The sequence below is a fragment of the Dromiciops gliroides genome, chromosome 2 (assembly GCF_019393635.1).
Source record: "Dromiciops gliroides isolate mDroGli1 chromosome 2, mDroGli1.pri, whole genome shotgun sequence".
NCBI classification, from domain to species: Eukaryota; Metazoa; Chordata; class Mammalia; order Microbiotheria; family Microbiotheriidae; genus Dromiciops; species Dromiciops gliroides.
Window position 1 is genome coordinate 423,715,182 of NC_057862.1, and position 23,184 is coordinate 423,738,365.

General features: G+C 37.9%; 1 protein-coding gene across 1 annotated transcript in view; it reads right to left on the reverse strand.

The window, feature by feature from the left end:
- Positions 1 to 23,184, reverse strand: part of GAPVD1 (GTPase activating protein and VPS9 domains 1) — a 68,300-nt gene that overhangs the window by 42,049 nt on the left and 3,067 nt on the right. Inside the window, 10 exon segments of the mRNA XM_043982031.1 lie at positions 565 to 694; positions 6,182 to 6,271; positions 6,273 to 6,349; positions 11,097 to 11,177; positions 12,949 to 13,138; positions 15,779 to 15,829; positions 15,831 to 15,880; positions 15,883 to 15,913; positions 17,253 to 17,273; positions 17,275 to 17,340. Coding sequence (XP_043837966.1) covers positions 565 to 694; positions 6,182 to 6,271; positions 6,273 to 6,349; positions 11,097 to 11,177; positions 12,949 to 13,138; positions 15,779 to 15,829; positions 15,831 to 15,880; positions 15,883 to 15,913; positions 17,253 to 17,273; positions 17,275 to 17,340 — 787 coding nt within the window.

The following is a 23,184-nucleotide window of genomic DNA, read 5'->3' on the forward strand; positions in this document are numbered from 1 at the left end:
CCTGGATCAATGGGGTATATGAATGGTGCATTGGAACCTACCACTCTTTAATCACTTATATGCCAAATGTGCTCAACAGTACAAGCCTAACAAAAACAACTGCAAGCAGTTTGCCACCTAGAGTTATAATGATTTAGCTATAGTTTAGAAAATATGTAAAAGTGAATTTGGAGGAAAAAAATTAAATTTAAAACTCCAAATGCTACTAAGACAAAATGCTGGTTTGTCTGTCTTTTTCTAGTCAGACATGCATTATTTATATACCTCTAAAGGAGCTAGAGTGTAAAAGGCAAATACTTTGATGGTCATTAATATGAAATACACAAAACTGCCAAAGACAGGCAACAAGAACATCCAGATTTTAATGAAGCAAACTTAATTCTTTTTTCCTCCATTTCAACAATCTCTTACATATCAATGTCAAGTGTGTTATCTCTATAGCCAACTGTAGCACACTTACTAAAAGGCAAAAAGTGGCATAAGCATACTTCTTAATAAAGCTCCTTTAAAGAAAACTAAAAAATCTACTTGAATCACAACTCCTGGAATAAAGTAACCCTTCACCTTCAGATATTCCTTCCAGATTATCACTGCAGAGGGAAAAGCGCAAGGTTTTATCAGGTTTACCGTGGAGTTTGGTTTCATCAACAGGGACATCTCCTTGTCCTCCATCGGAAAGCTGCATGTTTAAGACCTAAGAGATAAAGTCATTCTGGTATTGAAATTATAACAAGAGAAAAAGAGATGGAATTTTTAAGAAATAACAACAGCAACAAAAACCTCACACTTCAATAGCACTTTAAGGTTTACACTTTCCTCTAATCAACCCTAAAAGATAGGTAAGCACAAGAATTCTTCTACCTATCTTCACTAAAAATAAAGAAACTAGCTCACAGAGGTAAAGGAAGGCTCAAGAGTCACACAACTAAAAAGCATCAGAGCAGGATTCCTAGTATCATCAAGCTTTAAGCTGAAGGAACTATCTAATACAATCATTTCTTTTAATAAACCAGGAAACTGATGGGGAAAGTGACTTGCCTGTGATCACATGATAGTAGAAAGCAAAGCCACCATTCAAATACAAGTTTTCCAACTCACAGTCCTGTATTCTTTCTATTATACTGCAGGTCACAGTCTCCTAATTTCAAGTTTAGTACTCTTTCTACTATATAGTGATACCACTGTTTTTTTTTCTTAATTAGCAAATCAATTTTTCAAAAATTTAAGAATCTTTTAGTGCTATTTCCTATACATAAATAAACTTTACTAATTATTTTATAACCACTTTAAGCAGTTAGAATCTCTAAAGCAGGAAACAAAACCCTATCTTATAATCTCCCTAACAATTTTCCTTACGAATGAACATCAACAGAAAGGTTGGGCGCCATGACACATTCCTGAAGTTCCAACTTCTGGGAAGGCTGAGTCTTGACTCCAGCGTTTCTGAGCTGCTGCAACATGCTAAAAGTCTATTGCGTTGTCCTCACTAAATCTGGCACTAAAACATGCGACCATAGAAGCAAAGAGCCACCAGGTTTGCCTAAAGAGAGGCAACCTGGCCCAGGTCATGAAAAATGGAACAGTTAATTAAAGCCTCTGGGCTGATCAGTATTAGAATTAGGCCCCAGAAGTAGCCTTCCAATCTAAGCAATCTGGAGAGTTGCTGTTGTTCAGTGTTTTCAGTCAAGTCTGACTCTGTATGACCCATCTGGGGGTTTCTTGGCAAAGATACTGGGAGTGATTTGGCATTTCCTTCTCCAGCTAATTTCTATAGATGAGAAACTGAGGCAACAGGGTTAAATGACTTGTCCAGGGTAACAAAGCTAGAAAGTGTCAGGCCACATTTGAACTTAGGAAAAGGAATCTCCACTGTTCCCCACTAGCTACCAGAACTAGGGAGACCTAGTGTCAAAAAAGATAAGTACAGACTGCTCTGGCTTTATGTGAATTACTATAACACAAATTGGATTTTAAGTAAAAGAAAAGTCACGGGAAGATGTAACAGAGACATATATGAAGAGACTTTGGAAGAAAGCTGGATTTGACAAAAACATTAAAAGAAGTAGAACTAACAAGATTATAAAATCAGCAAAAGAATTGGAGCTAAAAGTAGATTGAGAATGATGTGAAAAGGCTGATTTGAGCTCTCATGGAGAACTGTCAAATGAGGATCAATTGAACTCCTAGGAGCAAAGACTGCAGAAGAAGAAAGGGAAGCTTTGGAATCTGAGGTTACAAAAAGAGATCACAAAAAAACACTTTGCTAGAAGCATTTCAACAATTTGAATGAATGCTTTTCTTATATTAAAAAGATAGATGTAAATGAATTCAAGATTTTTTAAAGTTTAATGCTAGTTGAGGATAATATTGCTTACTACTGTCAGATACTTTCAGATGTCCAAACATTCTCTTCAATAGCTTCACACACAAAAAAGCTGCACAGCCAGTGATAAAGGTTGGGTGAGGTGGGTGGGGAAGAAGCAAGATACTGCAAACCTATGTTACTTTATCATGAAGCACTGAGCATACTTTATCCATTAATTTTTACCTTTTCATTTCATAATCCTGTTAATTTTCATGGTACAGTAATATGTCTGCATTTTAGTACATTTTGTGACTTGTGTAAAGGTATTATTTTTGTGTATGTCTTTGTTATATGGGCTAAATGAAGTGGGTGAGTAGGGGCAAATTTGCATAATGTAAAGATGGCCTTACATAGAGGTCTGCAGAATGGTTCATTTATGTTAAGAGAGAGAGATCTTCTGTGAAATAAAACTGTCAACAGGAAGGATTAAATTTAAGCAACTTTTCCCTGGAATTCTTTTTTAAAAAGAATAAATTGCTGAGATACCATAATACTTTTCCAATTTTGCCTTGGAAATAGAAAGCACTGTAATTTAGTATAAGTTGAGCTTGCACTTAAGATTTACAGAATCTAGCTACATATGACGGCTAACCACAGCTCCTAATCTCTCGTTTATGTTAATAATATACATTTTACAATTTCTTATATTGGTAAAGCACTTTCAAAAAAAATCCTCCTGGGGCCGCTAGGTGGCAGCAGTGGATAGAGCACCCGCCCTGGAGTCAGGAGTCCCTGAGTTCAAATCCGACCTCAGACACTTAACCACTTAACTAGGTGTGTGACCCTGGCAAAGTCACTTAACCCCAATTGCTCACTAAAAAAAAAATCTCCTAACTTATCTTTGAATAGTTGTCCAGTTTTTTAAAAGATCAAATGACCTATTCAAAGTCAATCAGCACATCAGAGGCACTGACAGAATTTCAAACCCTAGAGTATCTGATTTTCTATGCCAATGTTAGAAATATGTAGGAAGAATAGTACTTTACCCAATGGAAAATAAGAAATTTCACTCCAAAGAAAGGTTGTTTTGGCATCATAGTTAAATAATCAACTGTTAAATAGTTTAAGCACCAGTACATTATAATGTCAAATACAATTACATTGTACAATTTTCTTTAAAAAATATACTTGAGGGGCAGCTAGGTGGCGCAGTGGATAGAGCACTGGCCCTGGATTCAGGAGGACCTGAGTTCAAATCAGCCTCCGACACTTGACACTTACTAGCTTTGTGACCCTGGGCAAGTCACTTAACCCTCGTTGCCCCGCCAAAAAAAAAAATCTACCTTGAAAATATATTTGTCTATTTTCTTTAAATTAAGCAAACTAAGTTTTGCAATAAAAGTTCACATTGCTACAATACTTAATGGTGCATGAGGTACTTATATAAGCCAATGTCCCTCATTTTAGAAAATAGTGAAACTAGGGCTCGGAGAGAACCATGGAGTTGAAAAGATCTCCAACTTACAAATCCAAAAGGCCCATGCTTGAAAATTCACCAGTGATAAAAAGTTGTTACTGCTCTCAAGGCAATCCACCCCACTTTTTTTTGTTGTTGTGGTTCAGTTGTATTTAAGTTGTGGCAACTCTTTGTGACACCACTCAGGGTTTTTCTTGGCAGAGACAGAGAATTGGTTTGCCATTTCCTTCCCTAGCTCATTTTACAAATGAAAAAACTCAGGCAAACAGTGTTAAGTGACTTACCCAGGGTCACCCAGCTAGTAAGTGTCAGAGGCCAGATTTGAACTCAGGAAGGCCCAGCACTCTATCCACTGCACCTCTTAGCTGCCCTATTCCACTTCTAGACTACAAAATGTAAGGTTTGCCTCAATTTATCCTTTTTCTAGGTTGTAGAAGGTCACACCAGTGGACAAGCTCAGGCAGGCCTCTTACCACATCGAAACAGTTTCATACAAGCCCAAAGAAAGACCACATGTCTGCCTAAAGACCAGCCCAGTCAGTTATAGAAAAGGTCATCATCCACCCACCTCACATCTATCAGATTGGCTAATATGACCCCCCCCAAAAAAGGAAATGATAAATGTTGGAGAAAATGCAGGAAAATTGGAACACTAATGCATTATTGGTGGAAGTGTGAACTGATCCAACCATTCTGGAGAGCAATGTGGAACTATACCCAAAAGGCTATAAAACTATGCATACCCTTCGACCCAGCAATACCATCCCAAAGAGATCATAAAAAAGGGGACAGGACCCACATGTACAAAAATATTTACAGCAACTCTTTTTGTGGTGGCAAAGAACTGAAAATTGAAGGGATGTCCATCAATTGGCGGATGGCTGAACAAGTTGTCATATAGGAATAATGGAATATATGGAATACTACTGGCTGTAAGAATGATGAGGAGGCAGATTTCAGAAAAAACAAGGAAAGACTTACATGAACTGATGCTCAGTGAAAGTGGAGCAGAACCAAGAGAAACATCATGCACAGTAACAGCAACACTGTGTGATGATCAACTGTGACAGACTTAGCTTTTCTAAGCAAGTATAATGATCCAAGACAATTGCAAAGAACTCACGATGGAAAATGCTCTCCACATCCAGAAAAAGAACTATAGACTCTGAATGCAGATCGAAGCATACTATTTTCACTTTTTGTTGGGGTTTTTTCATTTGTTTCTTCTTTCTTGTGGTTTTTCCCTTTGTTCTGATTTTTCTCTCACAACATTACTAATGTGGAAATCTTTAACATGATTGCAATGTATTAACCTCTATCAGATTGGTTCCTGCTTCCAGAGGGGGAGGAAGAAAAATTTAAATGTTGAAAACTATCTTTACATGTAATTGGGGAAAAAAATACTATTAAGAAAATGAATAGGGTCATCCACACCTACAAAAATCACAAATCTTTTTTAAGAATAATAAATTCTTAATAAAAATTCATGAATGATATGCTTTGTCCTGCAAAAAAAAGAATAACTCCTCTTGCCTATTTGTTCAAAATGCTCATAGAGGCTTGAAAAGGACACTAGATGTTCAGAATGATTTCAAAAGATACAACTGTACAGTGGAAAGAACCCTAGTCTTGAATCAGAGAAACTTGCCCCAGGCCACAAAGCTAGTAAGTCAGAGTTATGACAAATTCAAACTTGTGTCTTCCACTGCTAACATCAGTACTTTTACCCTTCTATATTTACAAAGCATCCTGAACTGTCAAACCCATCAAAGAAAGATCCTTATAATAAATAACTCTTCATGAAGCATGTTTCTCCTAAGGGAAATAGATATAGAAAGAAAGAATATAAAACAATTACACAGCACAGTGAAAAGAGTAATAACGGGGCAGCTAGGTAGTGCAGTGGATAGAGCACCGGCCCTTGGATTTCAGGAGGACCTGAGTCTCAATCAGCCTCAGACACTTGACACTTACTAGCTGTGTGACCCTGGGCAAGTCACTTAACCCTCATTGCCTCACCCCCCCCCCGCCCCCCCCGCCAAAAGTAATGAATTTGGTTGGCAGAAAACCTGTTTAAAGGTCTACCTAAGAGTTTCGGTTTCTTCTGTACAAAATGATAATAGGGGTAGGTAGGTGGCGCAGTGGATAGAGCACGGCCCTGAAGTCAGGAGTACCTGAGTTCAAATCCGGCCTCAGGACACTTAACACTTACTAGGTGTGTGACCCTGGGCAAGTCACTTAACCCCAACTGCCTCACAAAACAAAAACAAAAACAAAAAAAATTATAAACCCTGTACTTCCCAGGGTATTTCATAGGATGATTGAATAAAAGTACTATATAAATGGTAATTCTTATTATTATAAAACTTAGGACTATACTAATATTCATCAAAAATAACCATACCTCATTTTTCTGACATCATGCCTGGAGTGAGCTGGGGACCTGTCCCCAAAGAAATAACCAACACTTCTTCTGGCTGCACTTCCTGGAATAGTCCTTTGGGATAATCCATCATGGTCTGGATGCTGGTCAATTAGCATATTGGTACGACTTCTGCTTCGAGTTGCTAATAAAAAATTTCAAATAAACTTTTGAGGAAATGTTTTAAATAACATAAATGGCTCACAAATGAAGGTAATTTTTAAAATAACATAAAAGACACAAATAAAAGGTCAAAATAAAACTTAATATAGATGTTTGCACATGCCACAAAAAAGAGTGGACAGAATACAGTTTATGGATGACATAAAAATAGGACTACCCTGCTATTCTAGCATAACATTACTGACTGCTTTTAAGGAATTCAACTAGAAATTTCTAATCACACAAAATGGAATTAAAAATTAAACATCCCAGTACAAAAGACAGAAACACTGTTAAGTAGCATACCCAAAATACGAAACTATGATATTCCTCTTTCATCCCTCACAAAGCACTCAGTCAAAATAATCATTGCATAGTACAATTATTCCTATATATGTCTAAGCCTCCTCCAAGATCACAAGGCTGCATGACAGCAAAGGCCAAAAATAATACCAGAAATATAAGTATGATGGAAAGAGTACTGAACTTGAATTCAGAGAACCTAGATTAAAATACCAAGTCTGCTACTTTCTACCTGAGTGGACCTTATGTAAAGTCATTTTCCCTCTTTTGGGTCTTAGTTTGGTTATCTGCAAAGCAAAGCAGGTAGATGAGTGGGTAGGTTACACTGTAGTTCTAAACTATCACTATGTCTATCTAAACTCTGTATTTCCCTATATTCAAGCACAGAATTATGAGCACAACAGATGATAGATAAACGTTTGTTAACCTGAAATGAGTAGCTTTATTTTCAAAATGTGAATAGGAAGTTGGTTTAATAAAGAACCCTTTTATCAGGTCATATTTTCTAAAATATGAACATGTAGCTTCATCTAAAAAAATGATGAATAAATCCGTTTTTTACAATGTACAGAACATTGTATGTTAGTTTGGGAAGGATAAAATAATTAGATGTAGTCTTGAAGCTCAGACTCTAGAAGAAGGATAAAGATACAAATACAGATAATGATAATACACAATACTCCCTGGTAACTGACTTAGAGAGGTACGGAACAGAGCGCTATTAAGGATATTAAGAGGAAGATCACTAACTAGGCTCTATTATACAAAGGAGCTAAACTTTAGGTTAAATAGTATTGTAGAAAAAGAGCATTAGAATGGGAGTCAGAACAAGGTTTGAGTCCTAGCTCTACCCCTGATTAGCCCTGTGGCCTGAGCTAGTAACTTTGTTTCTTTAAAATTCTGTATTCTCATCAGTAAAATGGAAATAATAATGTACTGCTTTCAAGAGCTTTCAAGAAGCTATTCAAACTACTTTTTCAAATTCAAATTCAACAAGAATCGGGGGCAGCTAGGTGGCACAGTAGATAGAGCACTGGTCTTGGATTCAGGAGGACCTGAGTTCAAATCTGGCCTCAGACACTTGACACTTATTAGCTGTGTGACCCTGGGCAAGTCACTTAACCCTCATTGCCCCGCCAAATATTTAAAAAAAAAAAAAATTCAACAAGAATCTGTTAAGTGACTACAGAAGGCCAGTTACACTCAGAGCCACCAAAGACTTGGAAGACAAAAACAAACACAGTCCTTGCCCTCAGCAAGGAGTGTATATTCTGCTGGTGGAAAATAGCATGTACAGAAAAGGAAATATAAAAAATAAGCCAAATCAATACAAAGTATACTCAAGAGGTAAGCAGCATCGCAACAACTGAGGGATTCAGGGAAGCCACTTGTAGGCAGTGGTACATAAACCGAGTCCTGAAGGAAGCTACAGATTTCAGAGGCTGAAGAGAGGAAGTAGAAAATGGAGGAAGGAGATGAAATATGTTTTATGGAAACCAGGAAGTAGGGCAGCTTGATTGAAATATCTCATGTGTAAAAACAAGCAATGGGGGGACAGCTAGATGTTGCAGTGGATAGAGCACCGGCCCTCGATTCAGGAGTACCTGAGTTCAATTCCGGCCTCAGACACTTAACACTTACTAGCTGTGTGACCCTGGGCAAGTCACTTAACCCCAATTGCCTCACTAAAAAAAAAAAAAAAAGGCAATGTGTAAAATCAGCCTAAAAAGAGAGGCTAGAGATTGATGGTATCAAAGAGATAATTTTTTATTTTATCCTAGAGGTAAGAAGAAAGCATTGAAGCTTCTTGCATACATCAGAGATGTAATCAGACCTGTGCTTCAGTAATATTTTGGGGGCAGCTAGGTGGTGCAGTGGATAGAGCACCAGCCCTGGAGTCAGGAGGACCTGAGTTCAAATCCGGCCTCAGACGCTTAACACTTACTAGCTGTGTGACCCTGGGCAAGTCACTTAACCTCAATTGCCTCACTTAAAAAAAAAAAAAAGTAATATTTTGGCAGATGTGAAGAGGATGAAGTGAAGAGGGGAGGAGACTTGAGGCAGAAGGTTATTACAACAGTCCACATAAGTTGTGATAAGACTTGAAACAAGGTCTGTGTGAATAGAGGGAAGAGACAGAGGGAAAGGATGTAATATAAACAAAATCAAAAGGACTTAGTAAATAACTGACAGGGAATAGGGGGGTGAAAGGGCATGAAGAGTTATGCATGACTCCAAGGCTACAAACTTGTATGTGGACAGTGGTGCTTCCTTCATTAGTTCCTTATTTTGTCTTTCATTCTGGAAGAAGACCATGACATCAGGAAGGTGATATTATGACTTGCAAGTGAACTGGATTTAAGTGAGGGAGGGCTGTGCAAAGTCACCAGTCTCACTCTCTCCTCCCTGGTGGTGCTTAAAGTCAGAAGGAGGAGTGAGTTTAGGGTGGGAAAAAGTGGTGCTCAGGACATGTTGACTCTTTAGATGCCCATGGGACATCCCAGTGGAGATGTCCAGCAAGCACAGAATGATAGAGAGCTAGAGTTCAAAAGAAACCTGAATACATAGATTTAAAGGTAATTTACACAAAAATGATAGCTAAATACATGGGAGTTAGAGACCAAGGAGGAAGAATTTTAAAAGATAACAGAGGAACAGGGCACCTAGGTGGCGCAGTGGATAGAGCACCAGTCTTGGAGTCAGGAGGACCTGAGTTCAAATCCAGCCACAGACACTTGACACTTACTAGCTGTGTGACCCTGGGCAAGTCACTTAACCCCAATTGCCTCACCAAAAAAAAAAAAAAGAGAGAGAGAACAGAGGGGCCAAGAGAAAGCACTCTTATCCCTCTCTCTCCATACTCTAACAGAGCTAAATCTAATAGCTTAATATACAAAAATGTAAGCAGGAAATTTGTCATATGTTTGAATTTAAAGGTTGTGCCTTCTTGTCAAATCCAAGCCTTTAAGAAAGATCTAGCAACTACTCCTTTTCCTTTTTCCCTCCTATAAGCCAAAAACTGACGACCAGCCCATCAAGTAGGCTCCCAGAAGTTGTGACCAATCATCTATTCTGCTTCTAGGGTTGAGGAATCCAATGGTTCTTTTGAAAATTATTGGTCAAGATTATAATGTAATCATAGAATCTTAAGAGTTAGAAAGGCCCTCAGAGGTCATCTAATCCAACCTTTATTTACAGTAGGAATTATCTCTGCCACATCACTGACAAATGGTCATCCAACTTCTGCCTCACTATCTTTGGTGATGTAAACCAACACTCACAGACCTCAAAAGAAGTTTTAGATGAGATCAGATGCCAAACTTATGAATTCTACACTTCACAAGATGACTATCTACCTTCTTTCAGTGAACTATAAAATTAAACATAATAAGTAAACTATACACAAGCAAAATCTTCTTACAATGCCTATTATATAATACAATGAAGCAGAGACAATTGGAAAAACAAAGGTTTTCCAATATCCCTTTGTTCAAAAGTCACCTTATTTCAAGGATAAGATGGAAAGAAATAGAAACAAAAACAAACTAACTTATGACATTGCCATTTTTCAAAATTAAACACTGACATTTTTGTCACATGGAAAGTGGATTCTACCTGCTCATCTTGGCTCTAAAGAGATGAACTAGGAGCAAAATGAAAGCTGTAGAGAGGTAGATTTTTGGCTAGATTTAAAGAACACCTTCCTAACAAAGAGAGCTGTTTAAAATCTGAGTGGGCTATCTCTGGAAACAGTGGGTTCATTTTCAAGCAAAACCCCAAATGACTCTTGTTAGGAATGTTGTAGAATAAAGTTCTGTTTTAAGTCCAGGTTAAAGCAGATGATCTCTGAGGTCTTTCCTAGCTCTAAAATTCTGTGAAATGCTTTATGCTTGGTTAAAGGAATTAAAAAAGCATTTTCTATTTTAAAATTCAGAGTACTTAATTAATCAATTAAACCCTAATTGTATTTCAACTTAGGATAAAATGTAATATGTAGCCTATATGTCAGCCTTTAGGGCACGAAAATATTTTTTAAATTGACTTAATCATCTAAGTAAAGCCTGTTTCTCTTACTTGTATTTTGTCACAACAGATAAATATCATGTAACTACCTCATTTTTTTGTAGGTAAAAGGATAAATCTTGATATATTATTAAATAAAAACTTGCACTACAAAAGGAGGCAAATTCTCCTTTGGTTACTTATTTCACAAAGGCATAAAATAAATACAATGACATAGAAAAATGAATTGAACTTAAATACATTCCTTAGACCACATGTGTGAATTTTAAGGGACAAATGCCACAAGGACATTAAAATATCTAAATCTCAAACAGCCATTTACACAAAACAGTTAAGACATGCACATGAAGCATAATTTTGTGAAATAATTTTTCAAAGTAGAAGAAAGAGAGCCTATTACCCACCAAATGGGGTTACTAGAGTAATGTGAGCTGTGAGATTGGTGGCTGAGGGATCCCATGCAGTGATGGCTGCTAACTGTTGTCCTGGGGTTCGACAGCATTAAACAGAAAGAAAATCAACCCTTTGAACAACAGAAACATTTTTAGAAATGTGAAATAAAATGCAATGATCCGGTATCAATTTCATAAAAGAATTATGGGGAAACACTTAAAAATTATTCTGTTAGTTCTAACCCTAAAATAGTTTCAGATTATAACAAGTGAAAGCTGATACTCTGAAATAAGCTATGAAAATGATTAACCCCAAATTAATAGACATCATTTCTTTCTTCCTTTTTAAAGAATAGGAGCCCTTGACATTCTAATCTCACATAAAGTACAAATACAAAACAACAATATGGTGGAAAAGTAGATGCAGTTAGATGATATGGGTTCCACTGTGCTATTATTTGCGTGACATTAGGCAAATCACAGCCTCATTTTCTTCATCTGTAAAATATCACTTTTGCCCTACACAAATGATTAAACATTATATACAAATATGAAAACATTATTATTATTATTCCACTGCAGTAATGCTTCCTTGAGACTTATATGGTTGATGTCAACACAAGCTCCAGCAAGGCCAAACAACATGAAAGGGGTCCAAAAATGGGACCAATAATAGATCAGTATCTATCATCTTGAGGCCTATTACCAGAAGATTGGCCATCAGATGATTTTTCCCCCCATAACCATAGAGACTCAAACTACTAAAACCTATTAGAGGTTGGGATCCACATCAGTGGAAGAAGGAAGACTCACACCAATGAAATGATAGTTTCCTGAATTATGACTATCATTAATTTTATTTACTTTGAAAGATGCTATATGATGATAGTAATTATTAATCAAGATTAAAACACTAATATTCCTGAGATACAACATAGCAGTGCCCTGAATTGGTCAGAATTAGATTAAAAGTTGATAAGAAATACTAAGACATTATTCAATAAATAAGCTATTTTAGAATAAACTGTCATTTTACTTTCAGCCTCAGATAATCTGATTTCATCAGTGTGGATGTTCCCTCTACCAGCACAGATAACAACCTTCCACCCTGTGGTAGACAAGGTCATAAAGCCAAAAGGAAGTAAACAAAAAATTTATCATCCAGGGGTTAACTTTCTGAAATTCAGAGAAGAGGTCCTCCATCCTTAGCTAAGTTAGCCTTGGACTGAAGATACATAAAACCTCAAGGAGATTTAAACATTTTACTTAAACATTTTACAGGTTAACTGTATTAGCCAAACAGACCTTAGGGTAAACTTTTTTCTGACTCCAGAAGCAAAGTTCTTTTCACTACACCATAGTTATACCAAAAACAACAGCTAAGGAAATACTAAATAAAAAACACTATCATACCCTACTATCTACTATTTTATTGGCAGGTACAGTACCACCTAACACTGTTAATTGGTTTAGCAAAAAAGAGGCATTGAGCAGGACAACATTTCAAGGTTCTGGAGTATTGTTAAAAGTAATGTTAAATGCAAACATACTGTCACTCAGGTGACTTAAGGACATTAAGGCCCAAGCACTAACCTATATCTTGTATAACAACAAAACTTTACCATGGGCTTTTACAACATTACAACATCACAGGGTTTCATTATAACTAGTAAGTATCATTGGTCAGGGAATGCCTAAACTAGTTAGTTACATGCAACCCACCAAACAATAACATCTTGTATGTACAATGCTACAAATACCAAACATAGTTCCTTCCACAAAGAAGATGCTCAATAAATGTGAAACTGACTTGAAGTTAGAACAAAACTGGGCTAGATGCAGTACCTCACTAACCTATACTCACCTAAGGGCAAGCGATTTTTTTTATTAGCTGGAGTAGTTGCAGGAGACAACTGAGGAGTATTATACGAAGTCATTTCCAAACTGTTACTTTTTCCTGGCTTGGCCTGGGGTAGGTTTGCCAACAAGTTTTCAAGAGCCATTCGATCTTCTCTCAGTTGATCACCCAACATGACATTCTTCATAAAACCAACCTGCAAAGGGAAGAAGGCCTTAGTCAGTGTTCTCTTTTTCATATACATACACATGTAAACTGCATAACACTTCTCCCACAAAGACTATTTTGCAATAAAATCATTATTAATATATTATAATTAAACCACACTACAATATCTCAAAATCCTGCTATAACATCTTTCTGCCAAGAACCTGACATGCAAAATAATAGCTAACAACATTCCTTGATAATCCAAAAATTTTTCTTCAAAACCCATTAAGGGTCACTTGTAGCAGGCTGTCTTTGGTCTGTAAGAGCCCCTTTCTGATATCTACCACTCCCTAACCCTTTCTTTCTGGCCATATCAAATGCTTGCTTTCTTGATTTAATTTACTTGCCAATCCTTCATGTCTCATCGCCTATGAAATCAGAGGTGGGAAACTGACCAGACACACTTGACCAATAATCTCCCCTACCTTGTAAAACTTATGGTCCTAAGGCGCAGCTAGGTGGCGCAGTGGATAGAGCACCGGCCCTGGAGTCAGGAGTACCTGAGTTCAAATCCGGCCTCAGACACTTAACACTTACTAGCTGTGTGACCTTGAGCAAGTCACTTAACCCCTAATTGCCTCACTTAAAAAACAACAAAAACAAAAAAAACCTTATGGTCCTGGTCTGAAGACCATGCACCTGACATGACCTGCTCCACACACTCCCCGCACAACACACACACACACACACACACACACACACACCCTCTGTCTCTGATCTTTAGCAACTGAAAACAGTTGTATATGACTCTCTCTCTCTAAAGCTCTAAGGCAGCTATTCACCCTTAAATCTGTATTTCTCTCTAAAGTAATTCATTTAAACTTGAACCTTCTTGGGAGGTTAAAGCACACCATAAATAAATCCTATTATTTTATGCATTACGGACCCCTCTGACTTTCTTGTGACAAAAAAGATCTAAAATACTAGAACATTGATGTTAAACCTGTTTTTTTATGCAATCAGTAAAGGACGCCAACTAGAAAATTCCTATAAATTACCTATGCCAAGTATTTATTTGAAAATTAATTATTTTTTGGACAGGATTTATAATCTCATTGGTATAGGTAAAATCCTGGGACAAAACTCCCTTTACTTAAATGAAAGGCGCCCACTCTACAATTTACAGTCACACAGAGTTGCCTGAGGCACTAAGGTTAACTGATTTGTCCAGGGTAACATAGTCAATAAATACCAGAAGCATAATTTGAATCCAGGTCTTCCTAACTCCAAAGTCGACTTTTTATTCATTATATAACACTTCTACTAAAATATGAATTAGTATTAATATTCATAAGAGGGGACAGCTAGGTAGCACAGTGGGATAAAGCACTGGCCCTGGATTCAGGAGGACCTGAGTTCAAATCTGGCCTCAGACACTTGACACTTACTAGCTGTGTGACCCTGGACAAGTCACTTAACCCTCATTGCCCCACCCAAAAAAAAATTCATAACAATAGTTGATAACCCCCACCTCCACTCAAAAATCTTCAATTGTTCCCTATTGCTTCTGGGATAAAATACTAATTCCCTCAGTATGACATTTGTGTCATCTATAATCTGGCTCCTGCCTACCTTCCCAATCTTATTTATCATAACCCCCCTTTCATATGCTCTCTATTCCATTCCAACCTAGTCTACTCACTGTTCCATGGACACAATGTTAAATACTGTGCCTTTTGCACAAGGGGTCCATCATATCTGGAGTGTGAACTCTTCTTCCTCACCTTTGCCACATAAACCTCCTTCACTTCCTTTCAAAGCACAGCTCCAGTGCCACCCTTCTACTTTGGGCTTTCTCTGATGTCTTCAAAACCCCCCCTGCTCAGGTATCAGCATGCTATCATGAAATTACTTTGTACTTATTTTTGTTTTTACTTAATTGTGTACATGTTGATCCCTCCCCATAGAAGGTATATTTTTTTTTCTTTTCTTTTCTTTTTTTTTTTTGCGGGGCAATGGAGGTTAAGTGACTTGCCCATGGTCACACAGCTAGTAAGTGTCTGAGGCCGGATTTGAACTCAGGTACTCCTGAATCCAGGGCCGGTGCTTTATCCACTGCGCCACCCTAGCCGCCCTTTTTTTTTTTTTTTTAAGTGAGGCAATTGGGGTTAAGTGACTTGCCTAGAGTCACACAGCTAGTAATTGTTAAGTGTCTGAGGCCGGATTTGAACTCAGGTACTCCTGACTCCAGGGCCGCGTGCTCTATCCACTGCGCCACCTAGCTGCCCCCAGAAGGTATATATTCTTGAGGGCAGTGATTTATCTCGTATTTCTCTTTGAGTCACCAGTGCCTGGAACACAGGAGATATTTAATAAACACTGGGTGAATTAAGCTAAATTTCATAATCCTTTGAACTTATAAGTTGTGATTTATAAAGCATTTTACAAACATGACACCACAAGAAGTCCCAGGAAAAAATGAAGCTGGGCAGCTAGGTGGTGCCACTGATAAAGCACTAGTCCTGAACTCAGGAGGACCTGAGTTCAAATATGGCCTCAGACACTTGATACTTACTAGCTGTGTGACCCTAGGAAAGTCACTTAACCCTCATTGCCCCCCCCCAAAAAAAAGAAAGAAAGAAAGAAAGAAAGGAAAAAAGGAAAAAAGAAAAAATGCAGCTATTACCAGAGTAATGAGCTGGCTGTAGGTCATATACACCACAGTTCTACTCAAACCCTTCTAGAAGGTTAACTGAAGACATTGGTGGAGTCTCCACTGCCCGGCCACGATTACAACATCAAGGAAAGCAGCAACACAACTCTGTTGACAGAAAAAAAGAGTTCAATTAAATACTGACACTAGAATTACAGAACAATACTTAAGAGTAATGGCAATAGGGGGCAGCTAGGTGGGCGCAGTGGATAAAGCACTGGCCTTGGATTCAGGAGGACCTAAGTTCAAAGCCTGCCTCAGACACTTGACACTTAACTAGCTGTGTGACCCTGGCAAGTTCACTTAACCCAACTGCCTCACCAAAAAAAAAAAAATATATAATTATATATAAAAAAATAGTATATATTTCAGTTCTCATGATAAGACACTTGATTCAGAGAATAATTTTTATTTTAATCCTAACTGCCTTCTCATATTATGTGAATTAGAAATTTGAAATGAAATCACACTACAAGCAATAGATAATATTGTTGAATAGACTAATAAGGAACAATCCCCTGTTCAGGAATAACTTTTTAAAACATAAACTAAAAATTATCTGTACAGTAATAATCAAAAATTTGGGTTTCTTTTAATACTTTTTTAATCCTATAAAATGTTTTTTTTTACAAACATCCTCTTTATTAATAGTTAATCATAACATGGAAAAGCGTTATATAGTTGCTGTATCTGAAAAGCATTCCAAACTCTACACCCACACATCATGAAAAATTCTTATAAAATTTTTTATTAAGTATACATGTTGGATTAAAGAAATTTTATAGCAGTGATGGAGTACCTGAAATTAATACTTGCAATCCAGATTGCTGTAGTTTACATTTTCTGTATGTTTCAAACCAAATGTGTACCATCTATACTAAGCATAGCATAGAATAAGAATTCTCCAAAGTCCATTGATTTTAATGTGTGTTTTGGTATATAAACAAAATTATAGCAATTTCTTGCACATTTTTGTAAAATAATTGTATATGGATTTATGTATCTGCTTCTAGATACAAATGTGTAAATAAAATTTCATTCACAAACAAAAAAAAAACATTAAAATGTCATGGTCAAATATAAAATATAGTAAGCTATGCTATTATTTATGCTTAACTTTCCTACATATGATATAGCAGCAATTTCTTTTTTATAAACCAGGTTCTTTTATATAAAGAAAAGTTTTATAAAGCACTTTTTATGATTCCATCACCGTCCTTAAATTACATAAATTTAATAACTTATTATATAGCAGAGCTAGAAACTTTTTAAAAATTATCTTTTCTATTAAATGTAATCAGTCAGTACTACAAATATCTAAATATAACTTACATTAGATACAAAGAGGTTCATTTATTACACAGATAACTTACAATTTCAAAGGACTAAATGTACATGAGACTTTTCAGACCTCCTAAAAATAATATACATCCATATTTATTCTTACTTTGTCGAATTTACCAAGGCTTGCTCTTTGCTCGAGGATCTCCCTCCTCAGAGCCAGTCATTGCTAGCTGCTGCAAGAGGCGACCGACCTGCAATTTAGAAACAATATTAGGGATATACACTCTATAACAAAGCATTATCCACTAATGATTTGCACTGGACAAGTCATCCACTGTGTGACCTCAGTACAAGCCACTTATTCATATCTTAGCCTTAGTTTTCTCATGTATAAGATAAGGAAGTTGGATTAAATGATCTCTAAGAAGCCTTTCAGCTCTAAATCTTATGACCTATGACCTTATAACAAATACAGAGATAAAGAAATACAAACCTATATGAAAGAAAGTTAAAAAATAGTATTAGAGGGGCAGCTAGGTGGCACAATGGATAGAGCCAGCACCCGGCCCTGGGAATCAGGAATACCTGAGTTCAAATCCGGCCTCAGACACTTAACACTTACTAGCTGTGTGACCCTGGGCAAATCACTTAACCCCAATTGCCTCACTAAAAAAACCCAAAAAAACAAAAAATAGTATTAGAAAAGCATAGACATTGACTCTGAATTGAATGACGACAGTTCTTTAGCAGAATGCCCCAGAGATGTGTTACGTGTAGCACTGATTTTTGTTTTTACATTTTTATCTAAGAACTCAATAAACACATAGGCAACATACTCAACAAGTATGAAGATGACATAAAGGACAGGAGGAATGGCTAGCACACTAGATGACAGATCCTTGATTAAAAAAAGATCTTGATAAACTGGAGCACCAAGTCTGAATCTATTAAAATGAAATTCAATTAAAGTCTTAGACTGGGGTTAAAAATATCAATTTCAGAGAAACTATCTTGGAACCAAAATGGCAGATTAGAGGTAACCCAACTGAACTTTCACAATATTCCCCTCCAAACCACTTTAAAATAATGCCTCAAATCAAATTTTAGAGTGGCAGAGTTAACAAAGGTCAGAGTGAGACTTTTTTTTTGGTCTGTTTGTAGGAAGTTCACCGGATAATTTTCTAACACTAGGGTAGAAGCTTGTCCAGAGTCCACCCACACAGCAGCAGCTTCAGAAGCTCTCAACCCAGAGATGGTAAGGGGCTTGGACAACCTAACAGAAAGAGATTACAGGGTACCCTTTGCTGGCACTGGGTACACAGTGGTAGCAATTGGCAATTCTATTGCTCATATGCAGTTCTGGGTCACAGTTCCAGGGTGAAGAGGAGTACTGGGGTTAGGTCACAAGGGAGCAGGGGTTCCAGTTGCAAGGCAAAGAAAGTTCAAGAGTGCTAGCACTTATGGCTACAAGAGATATGGGGCACTTCCTGGATAAATACCAGAGTGAAGACCAGGAGAGCAGTGACCATACCTCTCCCAGGATCATATCATGTTGGAAGCACTGAAAACTTGGAGACCTTGAGAATTAGTTCTAAAAACAGAAGCAGGAAAAAGACTGAAACTTGGGACCCTCACCATTCCCAGGTGAGCAAAGCCCAACTTTAACATACAGTTCAAAGTCAAGAAATATACTAGAAAAGTGAGCAAACAACAACAAAAAAAGAATCTGACCATAAAAAGCTAATATGGTGGCAGGGAAGACCAAGACATAACCTCAGAAGAAGACAACAATGGGAAAACAACTACAAACAAAGCTTCAAAGAAAATGCTAAGTGGGCACAAGCCCAACAATAATTCCTGGAAGAGTTGAAGAAAAAGCTGAGTGTTAGAGGAAAAGTTTGGAAAAGAAATCAAAGTGATGCAAGAAAATTATTTTTATAAAAAGAGAATTAACAGCTTGGCAAAAGAGGCACAAAAAACAGAGCTGGCCTAATGGCAAAAGAGGCACAAAAATTCACTGAAGAACTCTTTAAGAAGCAGAATAAACGAAATGGGAAAAAGAGGTACAAAAGCTCACTGCAGAAAATATTTCCTTAAAATCAGAATTAGGCAACTGGAACTTAATGACTCCATGAAGCATCAAGAGCTGAGTGAGCTCCAGAGCCCCCACCCTTCATTCCAGTCTCCCCCACCCCCTGGAGAGATAAAATTAGGCGTGGCTACTACCTTTGTGGCATGAGGGGGAGAGAAATGGCTTGAGAGATCCAGAGCTGCCCCTCACCCAACTTTCCCCCAGCCACCACCAGTGGGGGATGGTCCTCCCCCAACAAGGGAACTTTCCACAGTCAGATGATCACCTCATTGGACCACCATCAGTCTTCTATAAAAGTATCTGCCTGTCTCCTACTGGAGGAGAGAGGTATCTCAGAGAGCCACGCCTCTGGGCAATGCCTTCTCCCCATGAAAACAAGTCCAAGGACTTCTCTCTTGGTTTCCTTTCCTTAGCACTTAAATAAACTATTATTTTACTCTAATTGGATTTGTGTGCAAGAGGGTATAATTTTTTAAACATATATATATCATATTGCTCACCTTCTCAAAGTGTTTGGGGGGGTGAAGAGGAGGAAGAGAATTTGGAACTCATAATTTAAAAAGAATAGAATGAAAAAAAGAATGTCTAAATAAATAATAAATTTATGGAATATTTTTTTAGTAATAAACATTTTATTCAAAGTTTTGAGTTCCAAATTCTATCCCTTCTTCCCTCCCTCCCCTTCCCCCCCTTCCTGAGGCAAAAAGCAATCAGATATAGGTTATACATGTGCAATTATGTAAAACATACCATATTAGTCATTTGTATAAGAAAACTTGCCTGGGCAAGTCACTTAACCCTCATTAACTGCAAAAAAAAAAAAACCTGAATAAAAGAAAAAAATGAAAGAAAGTGAAAAATAGCATGCTTCAGTCTATATTCAATCAGTGGCAGTTCCTTCTTTGGAGGTGGATAGTATGTCCTTTGGGATTGTCTTGAATCATTGTATTACTGTTCTTCATTGAACAATATTGCTGTCACTATGTACAATGTTCTCCTGGTTCTGCTTACTTCACTACACATCAGTTCATACAAATCTTTCCAGGCCTTCTGAAATCATCTTGCTTGTCATTTCATACAGCACAAGAATATTTCATCACCATCATATACCACAGCTTGTTTAGCCATTCCCCAATTGATGGGCATTCCTTTGATTTCTAATTCTTAGCCACCACAAAAAGAGCTGCTATAAATATTTTTGTACAAACAGGGCTTTTCCTCTTTTTGGGGATGTCTCTGGGATATAAACCTAGCAGTTTTATTGCTGGATCAAACCACAGTTCTATAGCCCTTTGGGCATAAAAGAATTTTTTTAAAATATCAATTTCATAATAACATGATGAGGGGGAGCCAAGATGGCGGAGGAAAGGCAGTGAGCTCCTAAACTCATGACACAATCCCTCCAAAAAACATCCAAATAAGGTCATAGGAAAATGCCCAGAGCAGCAAAACTCATAGAAGAATGTGCTGAAATCATCTTCTTTTTTTTTTTTTGGTGAGGCAATTGGGGTTAAGTGACTTGCCCAGGGTCACACAGCTAGTAAGTGTTAAGTGTCTGAGGCCGGGATTTGAACTCAGGTCCTCCTGACTCCAGGGCTGGTGCTCTATCCACTGCGCTACCTAGCTGTCCCTGAAATCATCTTCTAACCAAGAATGGCTTGGAAGGTCAGAAAGAGGGAGCTGCTGTGCTGATACAGGAGTTGGGCCCAACCCCCACAGTCACCCTGACACAGATTCAGTCTCAGGAAGTCCTCAGCAGAGAAGGAGACCCCCAGAGCCTCTGAATCAGCTGAAGCACCAGTGTCGTCTGGAACTAAGCTCACAGTCTGGTGAGTGGGCTGAACCATGGGCAGGGGAGAGGACTACAGGGGTCTATTGCTGGTGCTAAGGCAGAACTTGGATTTTATACCCCTACTGAGAACCAGGTGGTAGGCTGGAGTAGGAAGTGGCCCAGGTGGGGGAGGGGCACAGGCTCGGCAGAGCTAACCAACCACAACACACTAAGCTGGTTGATTGGCAAGTTGGTCTGGGGTCATCTAGGACCAGGAAACAGGCCGGGAGAGGGAAGAACCTGATTCTCCTCTGTGGTAAAAAGTTTTTAACAGTCGGTTAGCAATAGAAAGGACCACCCTTTCGGGGAGGAGACATACCGTGTACTCCACCTCCACGGCACTCCACTTCCGGGGTGCGAGCTTAAAAGGCAAGGAGAGAACAGAAGTGAGGTCTTTTTTTTTTTTGGCTCTCCTTGTTCGCTGGCTGTGCTGCACACACAGACACTGATGGAGGTTGGACTCAGCCCAGCTCGCCGAAGCAGCACATGCTTGACTCGGCTCTCCCCCTCAAAGGTGGCTTTGGGTTTTTGGTGAGTTTTATACGGAATATAGACTAAGCTTAGACTTAGACTATTTGTTTTGTATTTCTACTTTCCTATCCCTCTACTCAACATCACCTTGTAATTTCCAAACAATAAAAGCTCTAACTAGAGACCAGAGGCTTCTTCCATTTACTAGTCTGGGAGATAAAGAAGGGAAAGGTTAAAAAGGGAGGTTAATGCTCTAGTATCCAATTTTAAATCTCACACTCCTTAAATCATACCACCTGGGACTTCTTAAGCTTGGGATACTACAGCCTGGAAACAGTGCCCCACTTTAAGGCGCTAAAAGTCTAGTAAAAGAAAGGCAAGATGAGCCACAGAGAAAGGTGAGGATCATAGAAAGTTTTCTTCAGTAACAAGGAAGACCAAGGGGCACCCTCAGAGGAAGATTGTCAACATCAGGGTCCCTATATCTAAAGCTTCAAGAAAAATACGAATTGGTTCAGGCCATAGAGGTGCTCAAAAAGGACTTTGAAGATAAAATTAGAGAGTAGAGGAAAAAATGGAAAGAGAATGAGGGTGATTCAGGAAAGACATGAGAAAAAAGTCAACAGCTTGAAAGTCAAATGGAAAAGGAGGTACAAAAGCTCTCTGATGAAAATAATTTGCCTAAGAATTAGGATTGAACAAATGGAAGCCAGTGACTTCATGAGAAACAAAGACACAATAAAGCAAATCCAAATGAATAACATGATGAAGGTATGATAAGATGGCAGTTTACCTGAAAAAAAAAGTGTACTGCAAATTTAATGAACTAACAGTATGATTATGGCAACAACAAGAAAAAAAATTACATCCTTAGAGTATATTAATAAGGACACAACTCCCCAGATTGTTCCTTTATACACAAATCTCTAGTCAGATCACATATGGAATACTTTGTCCAGGCCTGAGTGCCACAGTATAAGAACTATGATAAGGTACAGAGTGTCCAGAAAGGCAACCAGAATGTTTTTCACAATAGGGGATACTCTAGATAATGATCTGAGTCATAAAGAATTTTAGAGTTGGAAGATACCTTAGAGAAAACCACAGAAAAACAAGTAATGTAAGATCTGGAAGTTATCTCGTTACACAGGATGCTAACAACACAGCAGCAAAGATTTAGCACTACAGAAGTTATCTTCTCCAATCCCCTCATTTCACAGATGAGCAAAATAAGGTCCAGAATAATTAATGACTTGCCAAAGTTAGAGAGGTACTATTACTGTACCGATTGGAATGACTCCACCTGCTGGAGACTTACTGTAGAAGAGTTCCGCCCATGAAGCGAAGGTCTTTGAGGGCAAGACCAGGAGTCTTTTCTTTGGCATCAGGAAGTGACGTTGGGTTAGTGAGGAGAAGAAGGAAGAGACTAGCGCTCTGTCTGGCGCTCTTTCCTTTGGGACTCTGGTGGAGAGCGGAGCTAGAAATGTGCTCTCCTTTTAATAGATAGGAATCTAGGCCTTTTTCTCCTCTTTACCAAATTCTTATTCTCCTTAATAAATTCTTAACAGTCCAACTCTTACTAAAGCTTATAATTTATTGGCAAACCACTCATTAGATATTTTAGACAGTTTAGATAGAATTTTAGCCCTTAACATTACTAAGTTTCAGAGCCAGGATTTGAAGCCAGACTCAAGGTCTGTA